At 38.6% G+C, this 21,413-nt stretch overlaps 1 protein-coding gene across 1 annotated transcript in view; it reads right to left on the reverse strand.

Moving 5' to 3' along the window:
* Positions 1-21,413, reverse strand: part of dnah5 (dynein, axonemal, heavy chain 5) — a 96,386-nt gene that overhangs the window by 32,607 nt on the left and 42,366 nt on the right. Inside the window, 21 exon segments of the mRNA XM_020596903.1 lie at positions 2,370-2,546; positions 3,424-3,538; positions 4,504-4,611; positions 4,944-5,067; positions 5,749-6,016; positions 10,275-10,428; positions 11,444-11,574; positions 11,831-12,006; positions 12,100-12,298; positions 13,531-13,754; positions 14,075-14,288; positions 14,580-14,702; positions 15,079-15,213; positions 16,315-16,457; positions 16,696-16,900; positions 17,578-17,754; positions 18,186-18,427; positions 19,872-20,018; positions 20,140-20,293; positions 20,810-20,917; positions 21,055-21,189. Coding sequence (XP_020452559.1) covers positions 2,370-2,546; positions 3,424-3,538; positions 4,504-4,611; positions 4,944-5,067; positions 5,749-6,016; positions 10,275-10,428; positions 11,444-11,574; positions 11,831-12,006; positions 12,100-12,298; positions 13,531-13,754; positions 14,075-14,288; positions 14,580-14,702; positions 15,079-15,213; positions 16,315-16,457; positions 16,696-16,900; positions 17,578-17,754; positions 18,186-18,427; positions 19,872-20,018; positions 20,140-20,293; positions 20,810-20,917; positions 21,055-21,189 — 3,459 coding nt within the window.

Raw genomic sequence — 21,413 nt, forward strand, 5'->3', positions numbered from 1 at the left:
TTAAGGGACTAATTAAAATGGGAAGGACAGCAGAAAAGTAAAGAAAATGTCCCAGTGAGATTTATTTGGCTGATTCATCAGACCCCCTGCCTGCTCATCTAATTTCCTCTCCTTTGTGCAATCTGCTTGTTTGTTTCCTCTTTTCTGCTCTATTTCCATTTTGTTTTATCAACCCCATTGTAGTGTCAATCTTTAACAAGAAAGTCAGCCACCAGACAGTCTGGGTTACCATCCACTTTCACTAGCTAGTGCACATCTAATCTCTCCTTTTTTGTACTTTTCTTGTGCTCAGTAAGGTCAATTCAAAATCATGGCAATATGAGGCTTCTACCCAAAACAGCAAGATAAACATTCTAATCAGGGACTTGTCAGAGATCTGTATGCAAAAATCCACCCAAGAGGACAGCTCTAATTAAAATGCAGGTCCATAGCACTGTGCTAACTTTAGTTATATATGCTGATACACACATAGAGCACACACACTATGGTGGCAAGATTGTAGGCAATATCTGCATAAAGCTAAACAGCATGTCACAGAGGGCTCTAAGTGGCAGCCTGAAGCAATACAAAGTAAGAGTGGGAAAAATACTGGTGGGGGAGGCATTAAGCACAATAAAATGCTCCATCACTCGGTTTACAGACAATTTCCAACCCTTGGTCTACCTTTTAGGACAAACCTACTATATGATCAGACAAGTAGCATACAGAGGTAGACCAGTTAAATCAATTTATTCATAAACAACATAGTTGACCAAATAGCTGTACAACATAAGTAGAAATAGATAAAACAGAATAAAAAAAAAACAAAACACACTACACATTAAGAAAACTGTTATAAAAACCCAACATAACCAAGATTACATTGAAGATATTTCAGACAGAGTTAAAAACCAAGCAGAAAAGATGGGCTTTTAACCAGGATTCAAAAGTTCCCAGGGTCGGAGCAGCTCTTATGTGAAGCGGTAGACACACTTCAGGAATTGTTAACACAAATGCACAGTCCCCTCTGAGCTTCAGTCTAGACCCAAGTGCCCTAGACGGAGAAAGGATGGTGCCAACTCACTGAGTGACTTAAATCAACCCTGTGATGAACCAGAAACCAATAAAGAAATGCTAATAGAGGAGAAATGTGATCATATTTACATCCATCTGTCAAAACCCTGGCAGCATTGTTCTGAACAAGCTGCAAGTAAGAGAGTGACGACTGGTTCCTCTCTCTGTATAATTCATTACAATAGTCAAACCAGGATGAAATAAAGGGATGAATCACCTTCTCAAAGATGGAAAGGGGAAGAAAGGCTTCACATTCAACAGAACTCTAAGCTTTAAAAGGCTAGATCTGACAACTTGTTTGTGAAATTGAAAGTCACTATCAAATTTCACACACTGGTTCCTTGCATAATGTTTACAGCAGGGTGCTAAGGAGGCAAGGTAATCTTCAGGGTAACCAAGGGAGTCGGCAGGTTCAAAGATCACAATTTCAGTTTCCCTTTCATTAAAATTAAGAAAATTTAATGACATCCCAGCTTTAATGTCCTCCAGTCAATCTACTAGGGACCTTATGGAATTCTTCAATTGATCTATCTTCAGTGGCAGATAAATTTGTTTGTCAGCAAAGCACAGGAAGATGATGCCATATTTACTAAAAAAAAAAATAGGCCCTAGGGGAAGCGACAATATAGAAAAGATGATGAGACCAAGAATGGACCCTTGAGGCACCCCACAGGTGAGTGGAGCTGATGAGGAAATAAGTCCACTTAGGCAGACTGAAAAGTTCCTGTCAGACAGGATTTTAAACCAGTTCAAAGCAGTTCCTTGAATGCCACAGCACATTTCTAGGTGGGCTGGGAAATTAGAATACTGTGGTCCACAGTATTAAATTCAGCACTAAGCTCTTAAAGTACAAGAATAGCAGTGTCACTAGAGTCAACTGTTAATAAAAGATCATTAGTCTTGTGCTAATGTAACATTAGTAATAGTAATATTATATCAGCATACTTAATGTTCAAAGTACAATTCAGTGAACAAATCCACAGCCGTGGCATTGCGGTAAGCTAAACTGATCAGAAAATGCTAAAAGTTCTGCAAGGTAATGCAAAAGTACAGTACATTAGAGAAAAAAAAATCACCACCATGACTCTTAGGGAGCTCTTTATATTCTGGACCAGCTGAACAGAGAGAAACACAGGTGGTATCGAAGTACAGAGAGTTTCAGCAGTCAACATGAGAATATATTTAGTGGTATAAATACATTGTGTGGGCAGTCTATTGTTCTTCATCTCCTGTTTTTATTTTTAAAAAACAAGCTGCAGTTCACCCGAGGAAAACAGATGACACCTGGGGACCCATATACAACTTGCATTTCATACCTGCAGTGCAGCCTCAGCCTCCTCAAGAGCTGGATGAGCAGCTTCAAGTTTCTCTTCAGCAATAGCCTTGTCAACTGAAATGCTGTCTACGATGGCCTGGGCCTTGTCTTTAACTTTCTGAACCTCCACCTTCACTCGCTCTGCTGCCTGGGCTTTTACTGTCACCTCCTTCAACACCTGGGCATATGCACAAAAAAACATAAACATGAATCAGTGAAATCCCAACTGGAATTCCTTCTTTAATCTAAAAAAAAAAAAAAAAAAAAGCTACATCATGTTTATTTTATCACTTTCCAGGCACTGCTGTATGAAATTTTAATGTCAGTTATTACTTAAAGCAAACACATATTGACCTGAAGCATACCAAGCACCCAGGCACGTTAATATGGACATGAATGATAGAAAACTGGCGGTTAAACTAATATCCACACGCTCTGACACAGCTGTAGAAGACACAGCTTGGGCCTAATTGCAAATAATTTGTCTTGGTTGTCAAAGTACAGGTGTTTATCACTTAGGTGCAGAATAATACAGTGGATCCTAAAGTGCTTGATAGCCCAAGTAAATAAGAAACATTAAGAATGAAAAGAATGAACCCTTTTCTCTGATAATTCTGTTTAATTTATACTGATGCATGTAACATTACAGTGATGTCTGAGTAACGCAGACTGTAATATACTTCTATTTATTAATTCATGCAGAGAAATACTATTAATTTTGCTGCTGTTCATCTACACCCAAAAATCCCTGCACATATTTTGTCTGCAGTAAAATACAACTATATATAACCAGAATAACAAATACCCACATCAAAAAAGCACCCCCACCCCCCCACCCCCACCCCACACACACACACACACACACACACACACACACACAAACATTAATTATTAATTATGTTACTTTTTTTAATACAAATTCTCCACAAATTTCAATCCAGCTAAATAAGACAACTGTTGGACAGGATAGAGCAAGTATTCTGTACAGGAAGTTTGTGAACCTACAGTAAAAACACACAAGCTCGCAGATAAAGACTTTCCTGCCAGTAACCTACCATATCAGCCTTGTCATTGGCAATCTGTAGCTCCTTCTCTTTCACCTCCAGCTCCTTGCTGAGAGCCACCACAGACTCTGATGCTTCCTTAAGCTTCTGGAGACCTGTGTTCATCCTAAACAGGAGGAATATTAAACATAAATCAGTTAAGCTACAGGCAGTACATTCTGTACTTGTCTGCCCTGTTCCACAATCTAAAAGGCATCTGCAAGTTTGCACCTGGGGTCCTGCTTGTTTTAAGTATCTACAAAATTTACAAGATGAACTACATGACATTGGCAGGCTGAGCACCAGGTGGTGAAATACTTGCATATTTTCTAACAACTTTTCATCCTTGTTCACCTGTAGTATGTGTCTGATCAAAATTCTAAATGTCATGATACCCTTTCAACAGTTGTGAATAAATGTGGGGAGGCTTGGGAAATAGCTGATAAACAGACATGAATTCAAAATCATGAAAAAATGGAGCATAGCAATTTTAGGTTGGTACAGCCAAGATGTTATTTAATGCTATAAGTTTTTTTTAAGTGACTCATAAATAAGAGGTTCTGGATTGACTCCTGTGACAACAGCTTCCTTGGGTTGTCTTGATCATTCATCAAAATCCATGCCCATAGCGAGTCAGTAACTACTGAGTAAGATTATGGTGAATCTGTGAAAATGGCTGGTATTTTTGAAGACATGCACTAATTACTTATTGATGGCTCACTGATGACTGGCTACTCATAGGGACTAAGAGCAAGACTAGACTATGAATTTAAAACAACTTTATGAATCTGTTATCATTTATTAAACACAAATATCATATAAATCCACTCTAAGAGACTTAGACAATATTCAGCATATGCAGCAGTTGATGCAGTGACTCAACACCTTTTTCATGCTTGCAAGCCAACAGCTAAAAGTCGCTCAGCTCTGCCAGTAAATGTATTATCATTAAAAGGAACTTGGACATATTTGGGCCAAAGTGGAATGAAAGCCATCTTAAATTCCACAAAGGCAGAAAAGTTAGATTTGTACTGATTGTAATTACAAGTATACTATAACAAATCTTTAACTTAATCCTCTAAGTCTGCTTACCTGTTGGCCAGGGTCTGGACCTCAGACTGCTTCTCCTTATAGATGGTCTTGTAGCCCTGAATAAAGGATAAGTAGGACTTGGGTGTGACGTGGGTGGCACGTCGGTATCTAAATTCAAAGAGCAAAAAAAAAAAAAAAAAAAAAAAATAGGAGAGTCTTCTTCACAAGGTTTCAACTTCAACCTTTAATCTACATTTAGTTAGCAATACTAAATGATGTGATGAAAGAAAGTACATGGATAGATATGGGCCTAAGGTTACTGCTATACAGTATTTAAAGATCGGTTTTGGTCCACCCTGGTAGCCCAGGGGTTAAGGTGCTGACCACAAACAGCAAAGACCCCAGACTGTGTCATTGGCCATATCTTTGTCCCCTAGTTTTCTGTCATCTTTTTACTCTCAGCTCTATAATACAGTCAAACATTTAATACAATGATGTACCTCTGGAAGTAGTCCACACACTTCTCTGCCACTCCATCCTGGAAGGAGCCCATGCACTGGACTACATCACTTTTGACCTGGGGTGAGCAGTCAATGTCATAGATGGACAGAAAATGCTCTGAAACTGCACAACAGGAAGATGGAGGAGGAAGGAAGAGAGTGGAAACTGATTACGTAAACCAGATTGGCAAATGTAAACAGAAATATTTACAAACATACTTACTGCACATTTTACTGACACACTGTTAGAAATTTATAGTGACCCCCCCCAAGGAATGACTGCAAGTATATTATTATGGATTATTGTCTTGTGCTCATCTATTACCATAATACTCTCAGAAACAGAAAATTCCATAACTGTAAAATAGACATTTTAAAAGTAATTTTCTATAAACAAACAGCCATGCTTTTGATAGATGAGCTGAAAAAAAGGCAGGGTAGAACAAAACAAGTCTTGCAGACCTAAATATAAATAGAATTATTTTATTTGTATGTGTTTGAAAAATCAAATTATGTCTCTTAGTCATGCCGCTGAAAATTACTACTGCAGTGTCATCTAACAAAGACAATTTGAATAGCTTTGTTCTGGCCTTCAGTAATTAAAAAAAACACAAGATGAAAATTGTTGAGTGATAAATGAGTGTTGCAGTGTCCCAGTTCAATCTGATTTTACAGTACTGAAAAAAAGCCAGCCAGTATAAAAAGAGGACAGAGGATGCAGTATAAACACATTGGGAAACAAATGTTGACATTACATCTGGAGAACATATCAATTATCACATTTTTAATTGTCTATGAAATATACCTGCCACAAGAGCATCTTTTGGCCAGCGGCTGAACCAGTCCATGGTGCAACCAGATATCAATGCTGGGAACTTTAACGCCCGGTTGCGGAACTTTTCCCCAACAGGAGAGAAGCACAGAACAACATGGAGATTCTGTCTGACTCGCAACATGAAATAGTCGTACAGGTTTTCATTGGTCAGCGGTCGCCTGGGAAACTCTCGCTTCATAACAGGGATGAGATCACTGAGGATCTCGTCAATCTCATCGCGAGCAAATAAATTTGACACCTGAGGACAGAAACAGACACCCATTTATGTCATGACAATGTCATTATCTATTACCTACACATCCATCTATCATTGTTAGTCAGTGTGAGTGTGTCTGCTGCCGTTACTCATGTTGTGGGGACAACTATGTGTAGTTTAGTATGAAGAGTACAGATACTGACTGATTATAAATTCAAAGCCAACATTTACAGAACATAGAATTAAAGCCTTTCAACATTGATGTGGTTTTCATTTCCTAGTTTGATTAAATTTGCTTACATTTCCAATATTGCATTTTGTGTTAATCTTGAGTCTCTTACCCTTTACTTGTGTAGTTGATATTAAAAAGTAATAATAATCTCTATGTGTATATAGTGTCATAATTAGAAGTGCCAACTATTTGCTGGGCTCTTCACATAAACAACAACCTCACACTAAAAGGTTGCTCTTTCTTTCTCCTCCCTGACACCTCTGTCACCATGTGTCACATATGGTCATCCAAACACTTTATGCAACACAAACCTCTCTGTCACCCACACACAAACAGCACCCAAACACAAACACCACTCTGCCGTGGAGACTTTTATTTATCTCACTGGTAAAGCAGCAGCTGCTAAAATTGTTCTCCAGCCAGGAAGGCAGAGGACAGGTGGAAGAGGAGCCGAGGAGGGAGGTGGAACAAAGGGTCGATGGGGATGCGACAATGATGAGGGACAGAGAGTAACAAGAAACAAATTAAGGTTAGAAAAAAAGGAGCGGATAAAAAAAGATAAGGATTGAAAAGGACCAGAATATAAAAGGGGTAAAAAAGAGGAAGTAAACAAAATATGAAAGGAGGGGGTGTTGGGTGAATATATCAATTACCTGAAGGTTAAAAAAAGCAGGGGAAAATTTTGCATGTTGACAAACTTAGTTTTAAAATGTAAATAAATTCAAGACAAGCATAATTGTACTATAGACAGAAGTAAGTAAAAGAAAGTAAAGTCTGGCCTGTGTGTTTTGATGAAGTTAGCTGTTTTTCTCGATGCAAAATTAAGCACAAATTAAGAATTAGTCTTAGGTCTAGCTTTGTCGGTGCTTCCTGAATGAAAGCAGAATCAGCATCTCAGGCAGGTGTTGTTACGTTTCCATTAACTCAGTTTTGGAAACTGTTTCCTGTATTATCATATGAACTAATTTTTAGCCTAATGACTAATTAACAAATTACAATTTTGCAATTGTAGATTATTTTATAATCTAAATAATATAACTGCAAAAAGAAAAGTGCCGAGGAAATGCTATGCCTGGCCTAGGTTCAGCACAGCCACTGGGCTGAGTACAGTGGACGATTCTGGGACTACAGCAGAGAAATGCACAAACAGTGGCACTTGACCTTAAAGCTACTTGTTGCTATTGCTGCTGTTAACACAAGGACTAAAGCAATTTTGCAGCTGTAATGCAGACTGTGATAGTACAGAAAACACTTTGCTATATTTGTCCCATCTGTCAGTTACAGCTTCAGTTCATTACATTCAAATTGTTGAAACTAAATATGAAGTGCCACCATATTGACAAGGAAAATGCCATTTGCTTTTTAATTTCAGTGGATTCAGATGAACCTCATAAGGCAGGTAGATAATACATGGTTTTCTCTCGTGTGTGCCTGTATTGTTGCTGCCTTGGTAACACAACATGAAATGTGTATTTCAGTCAAGGGTGAATGCCAGCTGTCAGTTTCAGCAACAACAACAGAAGTATAATTGAAGCTTTTGGAGATGACACACAACACCATTGTGTAATCACAAACACTGATGTGACTGTGCATTCATCAAAAACATAATAAATTATAGAAAGGAGATAATCCTGATAAATAAACTTTTGTTGGAATGTGTTGCAGGCATCTGGATTGAAGTGTGTTTATTTTGAACAAAGAATAAAATTGATGAGGTATCACATCAAGTAATGTGTTGCTGTGTAGTTTTCAATGTACTTGAATATTTTCATTATCTGCTACTTCATACTTTGACTTCACTACATTTCAGAGGCAAATATTATACTTACTTACCTTTACTTTAAGCACAGAGCATTGGGACACAATCATGAAGTGGAACGAAATTTATTGGATATTTCAAACTTTTTTAACAAATAAAAAACTGAATAATTGGGCGTGCAAAATTATTCAGCCCCTTTACTTTCAGTGCAGCAAACTCTCTCCAGAAGTTCAGTGAGGATCTCTGAATGATCCAATGTTGACCTAAATGACTAATGATGATAAATAGAATCCACCTGTGTGTAATCAAGTCTCCGTATAAATGCACCTGCACTGTGATAGTCTCAGAGGTCTGTTTAAAGCGCAGAGAGCATCATGAAGAACAAGGAACACACCAGGCAGGTCCGAGATACTGTTGTGGAGAAGTTTAAAGCCGGATTTGGATACAAAAAGATTTCCCAAGCTTTAAACATCCCAAGGAGCACTGTGCAAGTGATAATATTGAAATGGAAGGAGTATCAGACCACTGCAAATCTACCAAGACCTGGCCGTCCCTCTAAACTTTCAGCTCATACAAGGAGAAGACTGATCAGAGATGCAGCCAAGAGGCCCATGATCACTCTGGATGAACTGCAGAGATCTACAGCTGAGGTGGGAGACTCTGTCCATAGGACAACAATCAGTCGTATACTGCACAAATCTGGCCTTTATGGAAGAGTGGCAAGAAGAAAGCCATTTCTTAAAGATATCCATAAAAAGTGTCGTTTAAAGTTTGCCACAAGCCACCTGGGAGACACACCAAACATGTGGAAGAAGGTGCTCTGGTCAGATGAAACCAAAATCGAACTTTTTGGCAACAATGCAAAACGTTATGTTTGGCGTAAAAGCAACACAGCTCATCACCTTGAACACACCATCCCCACTGTCAAACATGGTGGTGGCAGCATCATGTTTTGGGCCTGCTTTTCTTCAGCAGGGACAGGGAAGATGGTTAAAATTGATGGGAAGATGGATGGAGCCAAATACAGGACCATTCTGGAAGGAAACCTGATGGAGTCTGCAAAAGACCTGAGACTGGGACGGAGATTTGTCTTCCAACAAGACAATGATCCAAAACATAAAGCAAAATCTACAATGGAATGGTTCACAAATAAACATATCCAGGTGTTAGAATGGCCAAGTCAAAGTCCAGACCTGAATCCAATCGAGAATCTGTGGAAAGAACTGAAAACTGCTGTTCACAAATGCTCTCCATCCAACCTCACTGAGCTCGAGCTGTTTTGCAAGGAGGCATGGGCAAAAATTTCAGTCTCTCGATGTGCAAAACTGATAGAGACATACCCCAAGCGACTTATAGCTGTAATCGCAGCAAAAGGTGGCGCTACAACGTATTAACTTAAGGGGGTTGAATAATTTTGCACGCCCAATTTTTCAGTTTTTTATTTGTTAAAAACGTTTGAAATATCCAATAAATTTCGTTCCACTTCATGATTGTGTCCCACTTGTTGTTGATTCTTCGCAAAAAATTACAGTTTTATATCTTTATGTTTGAAGCCTGAAATGTGGCAAAAGGTCGCAAAGTTCAAGGGGGCCGAATACTTTCGCAAGGCACTGTATATAGCATAATGTATATACTGTACATTAACACTGCATTTACCAGCTGCAACATTAAAGTGATGAACACAATAGCTTGTTGTATGCGATAGATGCTGAGTTTTGGGTATTGTGTTTCCATTTAGCCTACCTGATAACATTTATATCAACAACAAACAACAGTTACAATTGTTTGCTGAACTGAGCACCAACAATACCCAAAATGTAGGTGTACATTTAGACTTCTTATTAATCATTCAAATATTAAACCAATGGCCTGTTGGATCAATAACTGCTGTGCGTGTGCAAGACCTCTTGATAAGTGAAGATGTATTATTGTCTTCCACCTGTAGAGATCCAATGTATCTTTTTAAACAAAACTTAATCTAGGTAGCTGCACATGCTTTCACCACCCGAGCCTGTACATTTCGCTCCATTAAAGTGCAGACCGATTATCACTGTGGCAGCACTGTTGCATATCATTGCTGTTCCCTTAATGGAAACTCTGCATAGCTTTACATATTTAGAATTCTGTCACCGAGTGTGCTGAACAACCGACATCTCACCTTCAGCTGCACCAAAATGCCTTTTAGATTTGGAAATGCATTTTGCAGATACATTTGTCTTTCACTTTAAATATGAGTTTATATTACCATGAAGGCACATTCATGCATGGTTTTTTTTTTTTTTTTTTTTGTCCACATGTACAGTCCTGACCTCTCCAGATGATAGAATGTTGTTCATGTACTCGAGGAAGGACTCGTCTTTGATTTCTTTGTCAGTAAAGATAAAGCTGATGCCTTTCGCCTGCTGTCCGGCTATTTTGTACAAACCCTTCAGGTCATCCATCAGGTTGGCTGTGTTATATGAGCTGGCAAAAAAAAAAAAAAAAAAAAACAGAATACATAAAATAAATATGGACACAGATCTGACAAAAGATCATTACAGAGATGTCACTATTATGTTTGAAAGTGATCTACAAAACTGGCATTGAATATGGCTATATGGACAAAATAAATAAATAATTCACAGCCTTGTAATGAAGCTGTGTGTATACTGTGTGTCTGTGTGAACACCATAAGAAGCCATTTATATTGTCATGTTGTGGGTGTCTTTAGGGGAACTAGTAAAACAAAGGGTGACTAGATTGATTTCTGGTTTGAAGGCTGTTAAAGAAGCGAAGTGTCCTACAGTAAATGCTTTCTGAATGTGCCCTCATCTGTTTTTGTGTAAATCTGAATGAAATATAGAGGTTTAAAGAAAATAAATGAGAAAGTGGAAGATGAATTACTGTAATTAATCTTCCACATTAATTGATGTTCCAAGTGGAAGATTAATTAATTAACCTTCAGAAGAATTAATCACATAGGGGAACTAAAGTCATGATAAAGGTAAATATCTAGCAAGAGAGTAACAGAGTTAGGATGAGTGTAGTTGAATAGTTTAAGTGAGAAAGTTTATTTTGCAGAGTCTGCATGAGAAAAGGTACAGAGACAAAATTGAGGTGTTTGTTTTCTTCACAAGGTGCAGTCGCATTAATATGAAACATTAAAATCAGTTAGGAAAAGAACAGATGGGAAATGTGATGGCAACAAATGCTCATGGGGACAGACAGAGGAAAAATATCTGACAGGTTGGGAGAGTCAGAGAAGCCAGAGTAACACGCAAACAACAAGCCAGACAAATGACACAGCTGAGCCAGTGGTGAGTTTTTCATGTTCTCATGAATCAGCTGCACTTTTTTTTCCATAGAGAAGATCAGTTGACAAGGGACATGAGAGGCCAGGATGATATAGTACAAGAAATAATAAATTATGCAATAAAAAAAAAATCATATTCAATTCCTTTCAGATCTAGAAATGGCCTGTCCAGGCAGTGAGCCTTACCGTGTGAGTGTGATCTGGAAGATCTTGTATCCAGCTATGAATGAGGCCAGTCTGGTCAGGCTCTGTTTGCCTGAGCCCCCAACACCCACCAGCAAGGCATTACCTCCAGGTGTCCGGATTATCCTCGACACCTAGTCAAACAAAACCAAACATACACACAAAATGTGGATAAAGAAAGGGAGTTTCATCATCATAAAAAGAGGTTTTGGTTTTCGTATACTAAAAACTTGACCCTCCAATCAAAGGACCATGTGTTTGTCAGTTGGCCCTGCAGCATGATGACAAAGGCCTCTAGCACGTCAAGTTGGCCTCAAGCCTCTGCCTCTGAGTTTTGATTTTGTGTGTGACACAATACATAGAAGTAGAGTAGTAGACAAAGTAGAGTACCTTGATCAGATGTATCATTGCATCTTGAAAGAAAACCATGTCCATGCCAGTACCCCTAATGCTTTCATTGTAAAGGCTTAGGAACATATTCAGACGGTCCTTTAAACTATCAAACGATTCAATGGGTTCATACACCTTGGGCAAATTTAAGTCTGAAGAATCTTCTGGCTCCTCTCCTGTGAGGAAACAACATTTCACATTAACAACATAACAATACAAAATGAAATTGTTGAGTCTTCGCATGTGTCATCTTATTGGTTTATCAGTACCTGTACCCTCAGGAGCGTCTCGTAGGAAGTCGACAAAATATCTGTTGACTCCACAATCCACCGTGTTCTTGTGCTCCTCACCCAGCTCCTCCTCTACCAGCCTTGCCAAAGTCTGGTCAAACCACTCCACATCTTCAAGCATGGTAAACCTGTCAGCTATCACACGTTTGCACTCGTGTTTCCACAATGCCAGCAGCACCTGGAAATGATATTTTTTTGTATTATTGCAGTCATTCATGCTAGTAAGGTCAAAAACTCCCTGTTGGTGAAAGCTGCTTTTTAGTCTGTATACAAGCAAGCAGAACAGGGAGGTTGCTAGTGAAATAACTAATTCAGCACACAAAGACACAGAGCACATAGCCAAAATGACAAAGGGTATTGATGGAGAAGAACTATTTTACTATTTAATGTAATTGCTGCATGAGTTCATGACAAGGTAAATACATGATTTACAAGATCAAACAAATGCATTGAGCAGAGACACTTCACCATTCAGCTGAAATTCATTAAGCCAAACATCACTTAAATGCACAGATTATAGAATTCTGCAAAGACAGCACACTCATCATGAAATAAAAGGCTGGGGAAGCCACATTAATTTATATTCTATACATTTATAGTCTGTTTGAGATGTTTAGTTTTTTCCTAGTCTTGCCTGCTTTAGTCTAAGCCTTCTGAGTTGAGTTGGCCTCAGTAGGGATGCTGAGTATGGAAGCCTGAGGTGATATACAGCATTTCATTGCATTCCATATTTCAGTGAGGCCACAAATGCACAGAGACTTGGCCACCTCAGCGAGAACTGAGCTTGTAATGCCAGATTTGTAGCTGTTGAATGCCCCTCATTCTTTCTTCCCTACCAAAAAACACTTCTGTCCCCAATATTGTTGATGAATTACACTGTAATATAGGATGTAGTCATACCTCTACAGATAAGTAGGGATTTTGATGTTCTGTCAGCTCTCTGCACTACTCTAGTCTATTACAGTATATAGTACTCTGCACCACACTGTACTACATGAATTGATCCAACTTCAAAGTATCTCTCGATGCCCTGTTTGCATCCTGAAAAATCAGCATTTAAATGCAGTACAGCATATTGGAATTAATGCTGGCATGCCATTGTATGTATGTATTTTTAAGCTTTTTTGTGTCATTGCCAGTTTGAACTTTCATCTTATTTAAGAAACAAAGAAGCAATGTCAGGACTAAAGATATTTCTTGTCAGCCTGGTTCACTGCTGTCATTGTGACACTGTCTTTGGTTAAAATCTTGTAAATTGTAAATTAATTACTCTAAAAACCCTGTAAACATGACCAAAAATGTGTTTTCTCCAGTAGAAATCTAGCCATGTTAGCATGTTTCTTAATTACATAACATTTCAAAAGTTTGTTTAAAAAACTGTGAACGTAAACACTGCTTAAATTGTCTCACCTGAACAGAGCTGACCACCTCAGCATTGGTATTGAGCATGCCTTGCCAGACTCTGGACAGATCCCTAAGGTTGAAGATGTAGTGGAACTTAGCAGGGGTTGGCAGCATCTTGATCTTGGTCAACTGCCAGAGACGATGGGTCAGAGACACCAGGCAGGGCACGGTACGCTGAACCTCATCAATGAAACCACGGCGTGCACAGAAGTGACCCTTGCCGATCACACCTATACGACAGGGTCAATGTTGGGGTGTTTGTTAAATTGAAGGCAAGAAAGTGACTAAAGAATGTTGTTTTTACCACATCTCTAAGGTAGAGTACACACTGTATAGGCTGTGAAATAAAATTTTCATCAGTTCATTACTGTAGCAACAAATACCAACATAAATTCCAAGTTCTGCAGTTTTCTCGCTACAGTATAAGTAGTAAGTTGGCGCCATACAGTATTATTAAACATCAGTCTTAAAACCAGTAACATTTAAATGTATTGATTTAATATGTACATCAGTAATGATTCTACTGCACTGTTAAACAGTTTCCACCCACCAAATATCTTGTCTATGGAGGCATTGGAGGGCAGTGTACAGTTGAAGATGGAGAACTGCCTTTTTAGTCTCTGTGGGATGTCGTTACGGCCTCCTCCTGGATGGATCATAGCTGCCAGAAACTGAACATCCATAATACTTGTAAACTCTCCTGGTTTCTCAAGATTAAAGAAGCCATTTTGCTCCATCAGCTGCCGGACAATCTCATTCGTCACCTATGATGAAGGGCAAAAAACTAAGTTTAAACTAAGAAGAGATTTATTAATAGTTCATGCTAGCGTTCTTCCGTGCTCTTACCATTAGCTCATTTAATTTTAGAATTTAATCAGGTCCATAAAATGTGACTAATAAACAGTAACATTTAACATAAATCATTTGAAATGAAAAATAAATGGTTTTATATTATCTTCCCATAATTTACTGATATACTGTACATGCCTAAAAGTGAAAGATATTTTAAGTGTTTTCATTCACGGATGTTACTGATGTGTAAATGATCCTCAAACCTGGTCTCCCCACTCGTTGATAACGGGGATGTTGATATCATCTATGAAAATGGACATTTTTTTCCCTGCAGGGGGTCCAAAAGTGGTCCCCATTCTCTTATCCAGATAGCTCTCAACAGTCCTCTAAAAGAGAAAGAGTAGTAGTAAACAAAAAAATAAAAATAAAACAATAAAACAGAACACCACGTTCTGACAAAAAGAAAAAAAAAAAAAACACAACAAGAAGTGAGGGAAAGAATGTGACACAAGTTCCTTTCAGAAATAATCCATTGTGATAGCCTGATCAGCATACAGCTTAGCCATTAGTGGTCCATCCTACAGCCTTCATTTATTTTTAATCAGATCAGACATTGATCAATATTATCTCAAGTTCATGATAATCCATGACATGTTAATACAGATATGAAGCATCCATCATCCAAAGAAACAGCAGAGTGGGACAGTGAGCTGTTAAATCTAAATTAAGTGAGAAGACTGTGAATTAACAGTTCTGCCTTACCTGGAACATGAGGGGTGTGGTAGCAAAAGAGAAGTTGAGACACTTGCTGATGTGTGTCTCAGGGTCATATTTTGACATGTAGCCCTTGATGATAACAGTCTTGGCTGTCCCTTGTTCTCCAATCAGCAAAACAGCCTAGAAAAATGAAGGCATTTTATCAAGCTAAAGTATCACACGTATCAAAATCTATAAAGTAACTTTTTGTTTTGCCATGATCTCCAATTTCACCGAGTTACTACTAACCATTAAAATCATTTTCCATGGGCGTGACATAACAAAAGACACCCAACAAAGCCCAAGAGAGAATTAAACAAGAAAGACATTTTAGGTCTGTCAGCCTTAAGACAGCAGCATACTGTGTTTCAATATATTGATGAGTGATTATAAGTTCTCAGCTACACAAATGATTAATGCTAAAGCCTATGGTCACAGACAAAGATGGTGGAGCTAATTAAATATAATGTGACATGGGTTCTCTTGCTACCAACAATAAAAGATAATATCATCAACCTTTATCAGAGCTTAAATATAATGATTTTTTTTCTCCAGATCAGTAAATTTTAGTTCATAGTTTTAATCAGCCTCAAACTGAATTTACCTAATAAAAATTATTTATGAACGCAAAAGAAATCTCACCCTTACACAAACTCTCTCTTAAACACACCGACAAACTGAAGCCCCTCATTCTCCTCTAGTGGCATTATCTGAATTAGTCTTACACACATGCGTGCACACAAAATGCACACACAGGTGCTGTAATGAATGCCGTGTGGTGGAGCATTAGACGGGCTTTTAAGTATTGACCACAGTATTTTAATTATGGTCTTTTGGTACTGTTAATACTGCTGCTGTTAAAGATCTGAAGTGTGTGTCTCTATTCATCTGTAGGCAAGAACAAATGAAACATTATTCACACAACAAAGAGGAGAATAAATGGGCGCTACCCTCTCTAAAACCCTGGTCACAAGCCATAAGAAGCTATGTAGGATGTGTATATACTAAATGCTCTTGTTTACAGTTCCTTTTAGGGCATACATCTTGAAACAAAAATGTTTTAGCAACACATCATCCAGACTGTGAGACACATACTCTAGGTTTTATACTATTTTACTACTTAAAGCTAATGGGTTTTGACACTTTTTAATATATCGTTGCCTTTTTGACCCCATATACATACTGTATATACAGTATATTATACTGTATACAGATATACAATGCTCTTTTTGCTAGCCTCACCTTGCCCTGCTTGGCAATGGTCTGAATTAGGAAGTCTGTTTTAACATTGTCCACACTGGGGACCAAAATGGAGCTGTACTCTGGGGTGAATTCAGATGGATAAACATATTCCTCCACTCTGGTGCTCCAATGGACCCACTGACCTGAAGCAGAAAACATGTGAGCACATTAAAAAGACAAACACAGTAGAGATTAGCACAAAATGTGCCACTTCCAAGCTGCCTTTCCAATGAGGAAATAGTTCAGTATTTCACTGTATGATTTCAGAAACGCATCCTGCTCCCAAGTTAGAGAGTAACATGAGGTATAATGGTTCTGCATGTAAAGGGCCAGCTTTGATCGTCTACAGGTGATATCATCTGTTTATCAGTGCATGCATACCATCTGCTGCGACATGGTAGTCAAACATGGTGTCCTCGCTACCAGGAGGGATGTCTGGCAAGTTTAGACAAATACTGTCATTCCCTCTGAGCCAGATCTCCATTTTCCTCCGGTCGTCCAGTTCAAGTAAGGCTCCGGCGCTCCACATCAGGGCAAAGACATACAGGCGCTCTAAGTGCTCTCTGGATAATTCACCACACTGCTCCTTTAGAATAACAACCAATGTATTTAATGGGCTATTGAAACAACTAAGGACATCAAGAGGTAGAAAAAAAAACATTAAGTAGAAAAATATGCATATGTCAAAGATCTTACTTTATAGCAATACTTATTTGATTCAACACAAAAAATATTGATGTACCAAAGTGCGCAAAATACCTACCAGATATCTATGAGGTAATCTCAACAGGTGTACGTAAAGTATCGCAGCCCCCAAATTCTGAACTAAATTCAAGGGACTACAATTCTTTTATCTGAAATTATGCTATTAAACCAATGAGTACTGCATTAGCTAATCATTACTAATCAACCATAAAACCTTAAAAAGGAGCAAGCTTGAAAAAAAAAATACTGTTTTTATGCCTTGATTACACATAGTAGGCATAATTACAGTAGGGTATTCACAGCTCCTCTGGTGGCCTCAATAGGACTATTCTTCTCAAATTAAATAGGTATAATTGGAATAGGTTTACCTGGTTTTTCTGTGTGATTGTAAACTGGACAAAAAGGGCAAGTTCTTTTATTCTGTAATCTTTGCAGTACTAAGTTTAAACTCACAATCTGAATAGGGTGTGTTAACAAATCTAGTGTACTAAAGTTGATTAGTAGATTCCAGCTTCATAATTAAAATATACACTATTTTCTGTATGAGTGCAGTCTTACCTTAGGTGGGATGAGTCCCTGCAGCATGTTAATGCACTGCATGATGACAAAGGCCTCTAGCATGTCCATCTTAAACTCTAGTGACGTTAGACTGAAGAGGTAAAGATCATGGAAATATGAAGAGAAGAGCTCCCTCAGCACCTCCGCCTCCTGAGGGGCACGTTGCTTCAACCAGCCCTGAGAGCAACAAGCACAGCACTACAGTTTGTAGTTTCAAATTGTGCAGCTTAGAGGTGTACAGGAACTGTTCACCTGTAGTTTCTTTGTCCAAGTTACAGTATGTATTGTTCATTTCTAGCAGTCAGATGCAGCAAACACGTTAAATGCTATGAAGCAACACAACTGAAAACTTACTGATCTTATAAGAATGCCATACTCAACTTTGGACAATTTTAAATGATTTGACCTTTTACCGTGATTTTATTTAGGCTGAAGAATGCTGAATAGCATATCACAGTGATACAGTTCACATCTATTCAGAAGTTAAGATAGCTAGCTACGGTAAGAAATTCACTGTGGTTATGTTTTTTTTTCAGTTGCAAATACAACATACAATAAGTGCCACTATTTTCAGTAATGGTGGAATTAAAAAATTTTAGTTTATTTACCTCCAATATAGGACTCCAGTCAAGCACAGAGGAACTCATGAACACCATGCCATTGCGTGAGACGGTGGCTGGAGAGGCATTGTCGATATTATGCGGCTCAAAAACCACCTTACAGTTGGGACTCATGGGTATGCGGTCTCCATTTGCCAGTGTAAGAGTTTTGTTGTCATCCAACACTGAGTTTAGGTTCTCAATCCAGATGGCATCAACTGGTCCGTCCAGGACTATCCAGATGTGCTCTCCTGGGTGAAAAATGATGTTCAGGGTTGTTCACATACTGTAGATATGAATATATTATAAATGTGTGACCTGGTGCTTGGCCCTATAATTTTCAGTGTGGTAAAATGAATGCATAAAAAGGCGGAACCACAGCTCTTACTAAAATAGTGTAAACAGAGTGAACTGATGCATCCACTCAGTTCAAAATGCCATCTTGCACATATGATCTAGCTCTATAATATAAAAACTTCATGAGTTGTCTTAAACATTCACACTCACTGTCAGCCTTTCGCTCATGTCTACAGGCAATTTAGAGTCCCCTATCCTGCATGGCTAGGTTAGGTGAACCTGATCTGAACCAGAGTAGAAGGATAACTTGAACTCCACACAGTTTGAAGCCAGAACCTTCTTTCTGAAACAACAGTGCTAACCACTGCACCAATGTGTCACCCCAAGATGACGTGAATAACAGAAAATAACTTCAGATGCAGAAAAACACAAAAACAGTCTACTCTGGTTGCCTGGAAAAATCATACAGGTGCCAGTCACTGAATTTGGTTCTTGCTCCTGCGAGATTATTATGTTTAATGTTACTTAGTGATCACTGACCTAAATCTTCTGGTACAAGACCAAATGACTCACAGTTCTGACAAAATAATTGCTAATATCACTGTTTTCATGCACATGAGCCATTGCCTGTTACCATATAAGCCATAAGATAGATAAGGCCTGGGATGCTGCTTGCTGCCATCTGTAAGCACAGCTCATTTCCATAGAACATTTCTTTTCCTTCTAGAATACTTTATTCAAGAGTTGGAGCCCTGTCACAACTCCATACCATCTACTTTTCTATGCCAAAATTCTGTCTGCTCAAACAACAAATGGCTGCATAAAGGCTGTATACAAACATGAAATCTATCCTGCTCAGTGACATACACAACAGCATGGGAACATATACCTAATAAGAATATTTTGACATATTGTATTAAAGCCAACATTTGTATAGTCGCATTAATGTACAGAAACATTAATCAAGTGTGCTGGCTTTGGACTGAGATGAGAGATAAAATGGCTGTTGAAGCTGTTTTGAAGTAGATTAGCAGGAATATGAATGAATTATCTGAGGAAGCATTTTTCATCTCAGCAGGGATCCCTCTCATGTTTTCTCTCTCTCGTATGTTAACTTAGCAGAATCATGCTGTTGGTAAGAGTTATGCTTGGCTGTTAGAAAACCAAGCTCCTTTAGTTCCCAGAAGTCATTACAGCTTGTGTAAACCTTTCCATCAATCTCACCCTTGGTGGCCATAATTATTAAAGCTTAATTCTAAAGCATGCATAACAGGCACCATTTTGTAAAATATGTTTTTAACTAGTAGAATGAAAATACACAAATGAAATATGACCATTATTGTGAACTCATCTCACCTCTGAGAAGGAAACCAGTATTAGATGAGTAAAGTTTCTGACCTTTCTTTGCCCTCAGCGTTTTCCTCCAAAGTGTAGAAAAGACGCCATCAGTCCAGTCATTTGTGGCCACATCCAGACGACCAAACATCTGAGGGGCTGTAATGGCTTTGGGGTTCATCCGCATCTCTCTGTGAGGTTGACCACACTCTGAGAGAAAAAAAAAGACACTGACTCAGTGTCTTTGTTGCTCTTGCACCGATACATGTTTCAACATCAGTCAGTTTATATCTGTTTTAAATCTACATCCCAAACCTGCTGAAAATCCTACCTGTCAAAGCTTTCATCAGTGTGTGTATACAAGTTGTCTTCCCAGCCCCACTGGGTCCCAGGGCCATCATTCCATGGCGGACCCTCTGCGTCTCGAACAGCTGGATGACCTTCAGCTTCCATGGAGGGTGAATGATTAGACCTGCACTCTCCACCTGAGGAGCACAATTATAGTCCAAAGTTTTACCATGCAATATAAAAATTATAAATACACTGTCTTGTATCTATAATTTCTATATTGCATGTTAAAACTGAACACATGTATACTATGAAATAATACACAGGGAAGTGTTGATAAAGCAACATATGCTTTAAATTTTATATTCTTGAATGTTGCCACCTTTTACTTTGATAACAACTTTTGTTGTGGTTCTCTGGCAGCAGTTTGACCATGAAGTCCTGATTCTACAGTCTCCTTTGAACTGTTGATGTTGAAATGTGTCTACCACTTGATCTATATCGCTTTGGGTGCTACATCTTTGAAGAGTGACCTGAAAGATACAGCAGTCTCAGTCCATTGGTCTGTCCAAGGCCAGTTTTACTCTTCATTTCTCTTTGTGACCCCATCTTAAATTTTTTCTTTACCTCCACTCCCTCTATTCCTCCAACACACAGTACAGTATTTCTCTTTCATTTCACTCTCCCTTGCAAAGGCAGACACTTGTTCCTACCTGTCTGTCGATAGCAGCTTCTAGTTCAGGGTAGCCTGCTTTATCAAGTTGGATGCTTGGGAAGAGGTCCTCAATCAGACTCAGGAAAAGTGGCTCATCCTCATCAATCTAACACACACACATTTCAGTTACAGTTCTTTCTTATTATCTGCTGTTATCAAATTTTGAGCTCATGAGCAGGTTTCAAAAACATATTGGCCCTTAATGAACTATTTGTTGATCTATTGTATTTTTTGTGCACTAACCAGTTTGGAGAGATTCATGTCCCTGAGAACCCTCATGACAATGGTGGACTCTGTGTCACTGGGGTTCGCTCGCTTGGCAGCTCCCAGTGTTCGCAGCACTGACAGAATGTTCCGTAGGCCAAAGTCATAGTGAACCTGGAAAATTTTAATATTATTTTAATCACTTAATTCATCTGGATGAGCAGCATGTGTAAAACCAGCCTCTTCTCTGTTCCCTGTTTCCTACAAGCCTCTGTAACAACCATTTACACATATTTCAGTAACACTCACAGCATGTTAAAGAACATAAAACATACGTCGGGCTAGTACATGATAAAAATCAGGCTTTCAGTCAGAAGACTTGTTGCTTATATGATTGA

The sequence above is a fragment of the Monopterus albus genome, unplaced genomic scaffold, assembly GCF_001952655.1.
Source record: "Monopterus albus unplaced genomic scaffold, M_albus_1.0 scaffold31.1, whole genome shotgun sequence".
Lineage (NCBI taxonomy): Eukaryota > Metazoa > Chordata > Actinopteri > Synbranchiformes > Synbranchidae > Monopterus > Monopterus albus.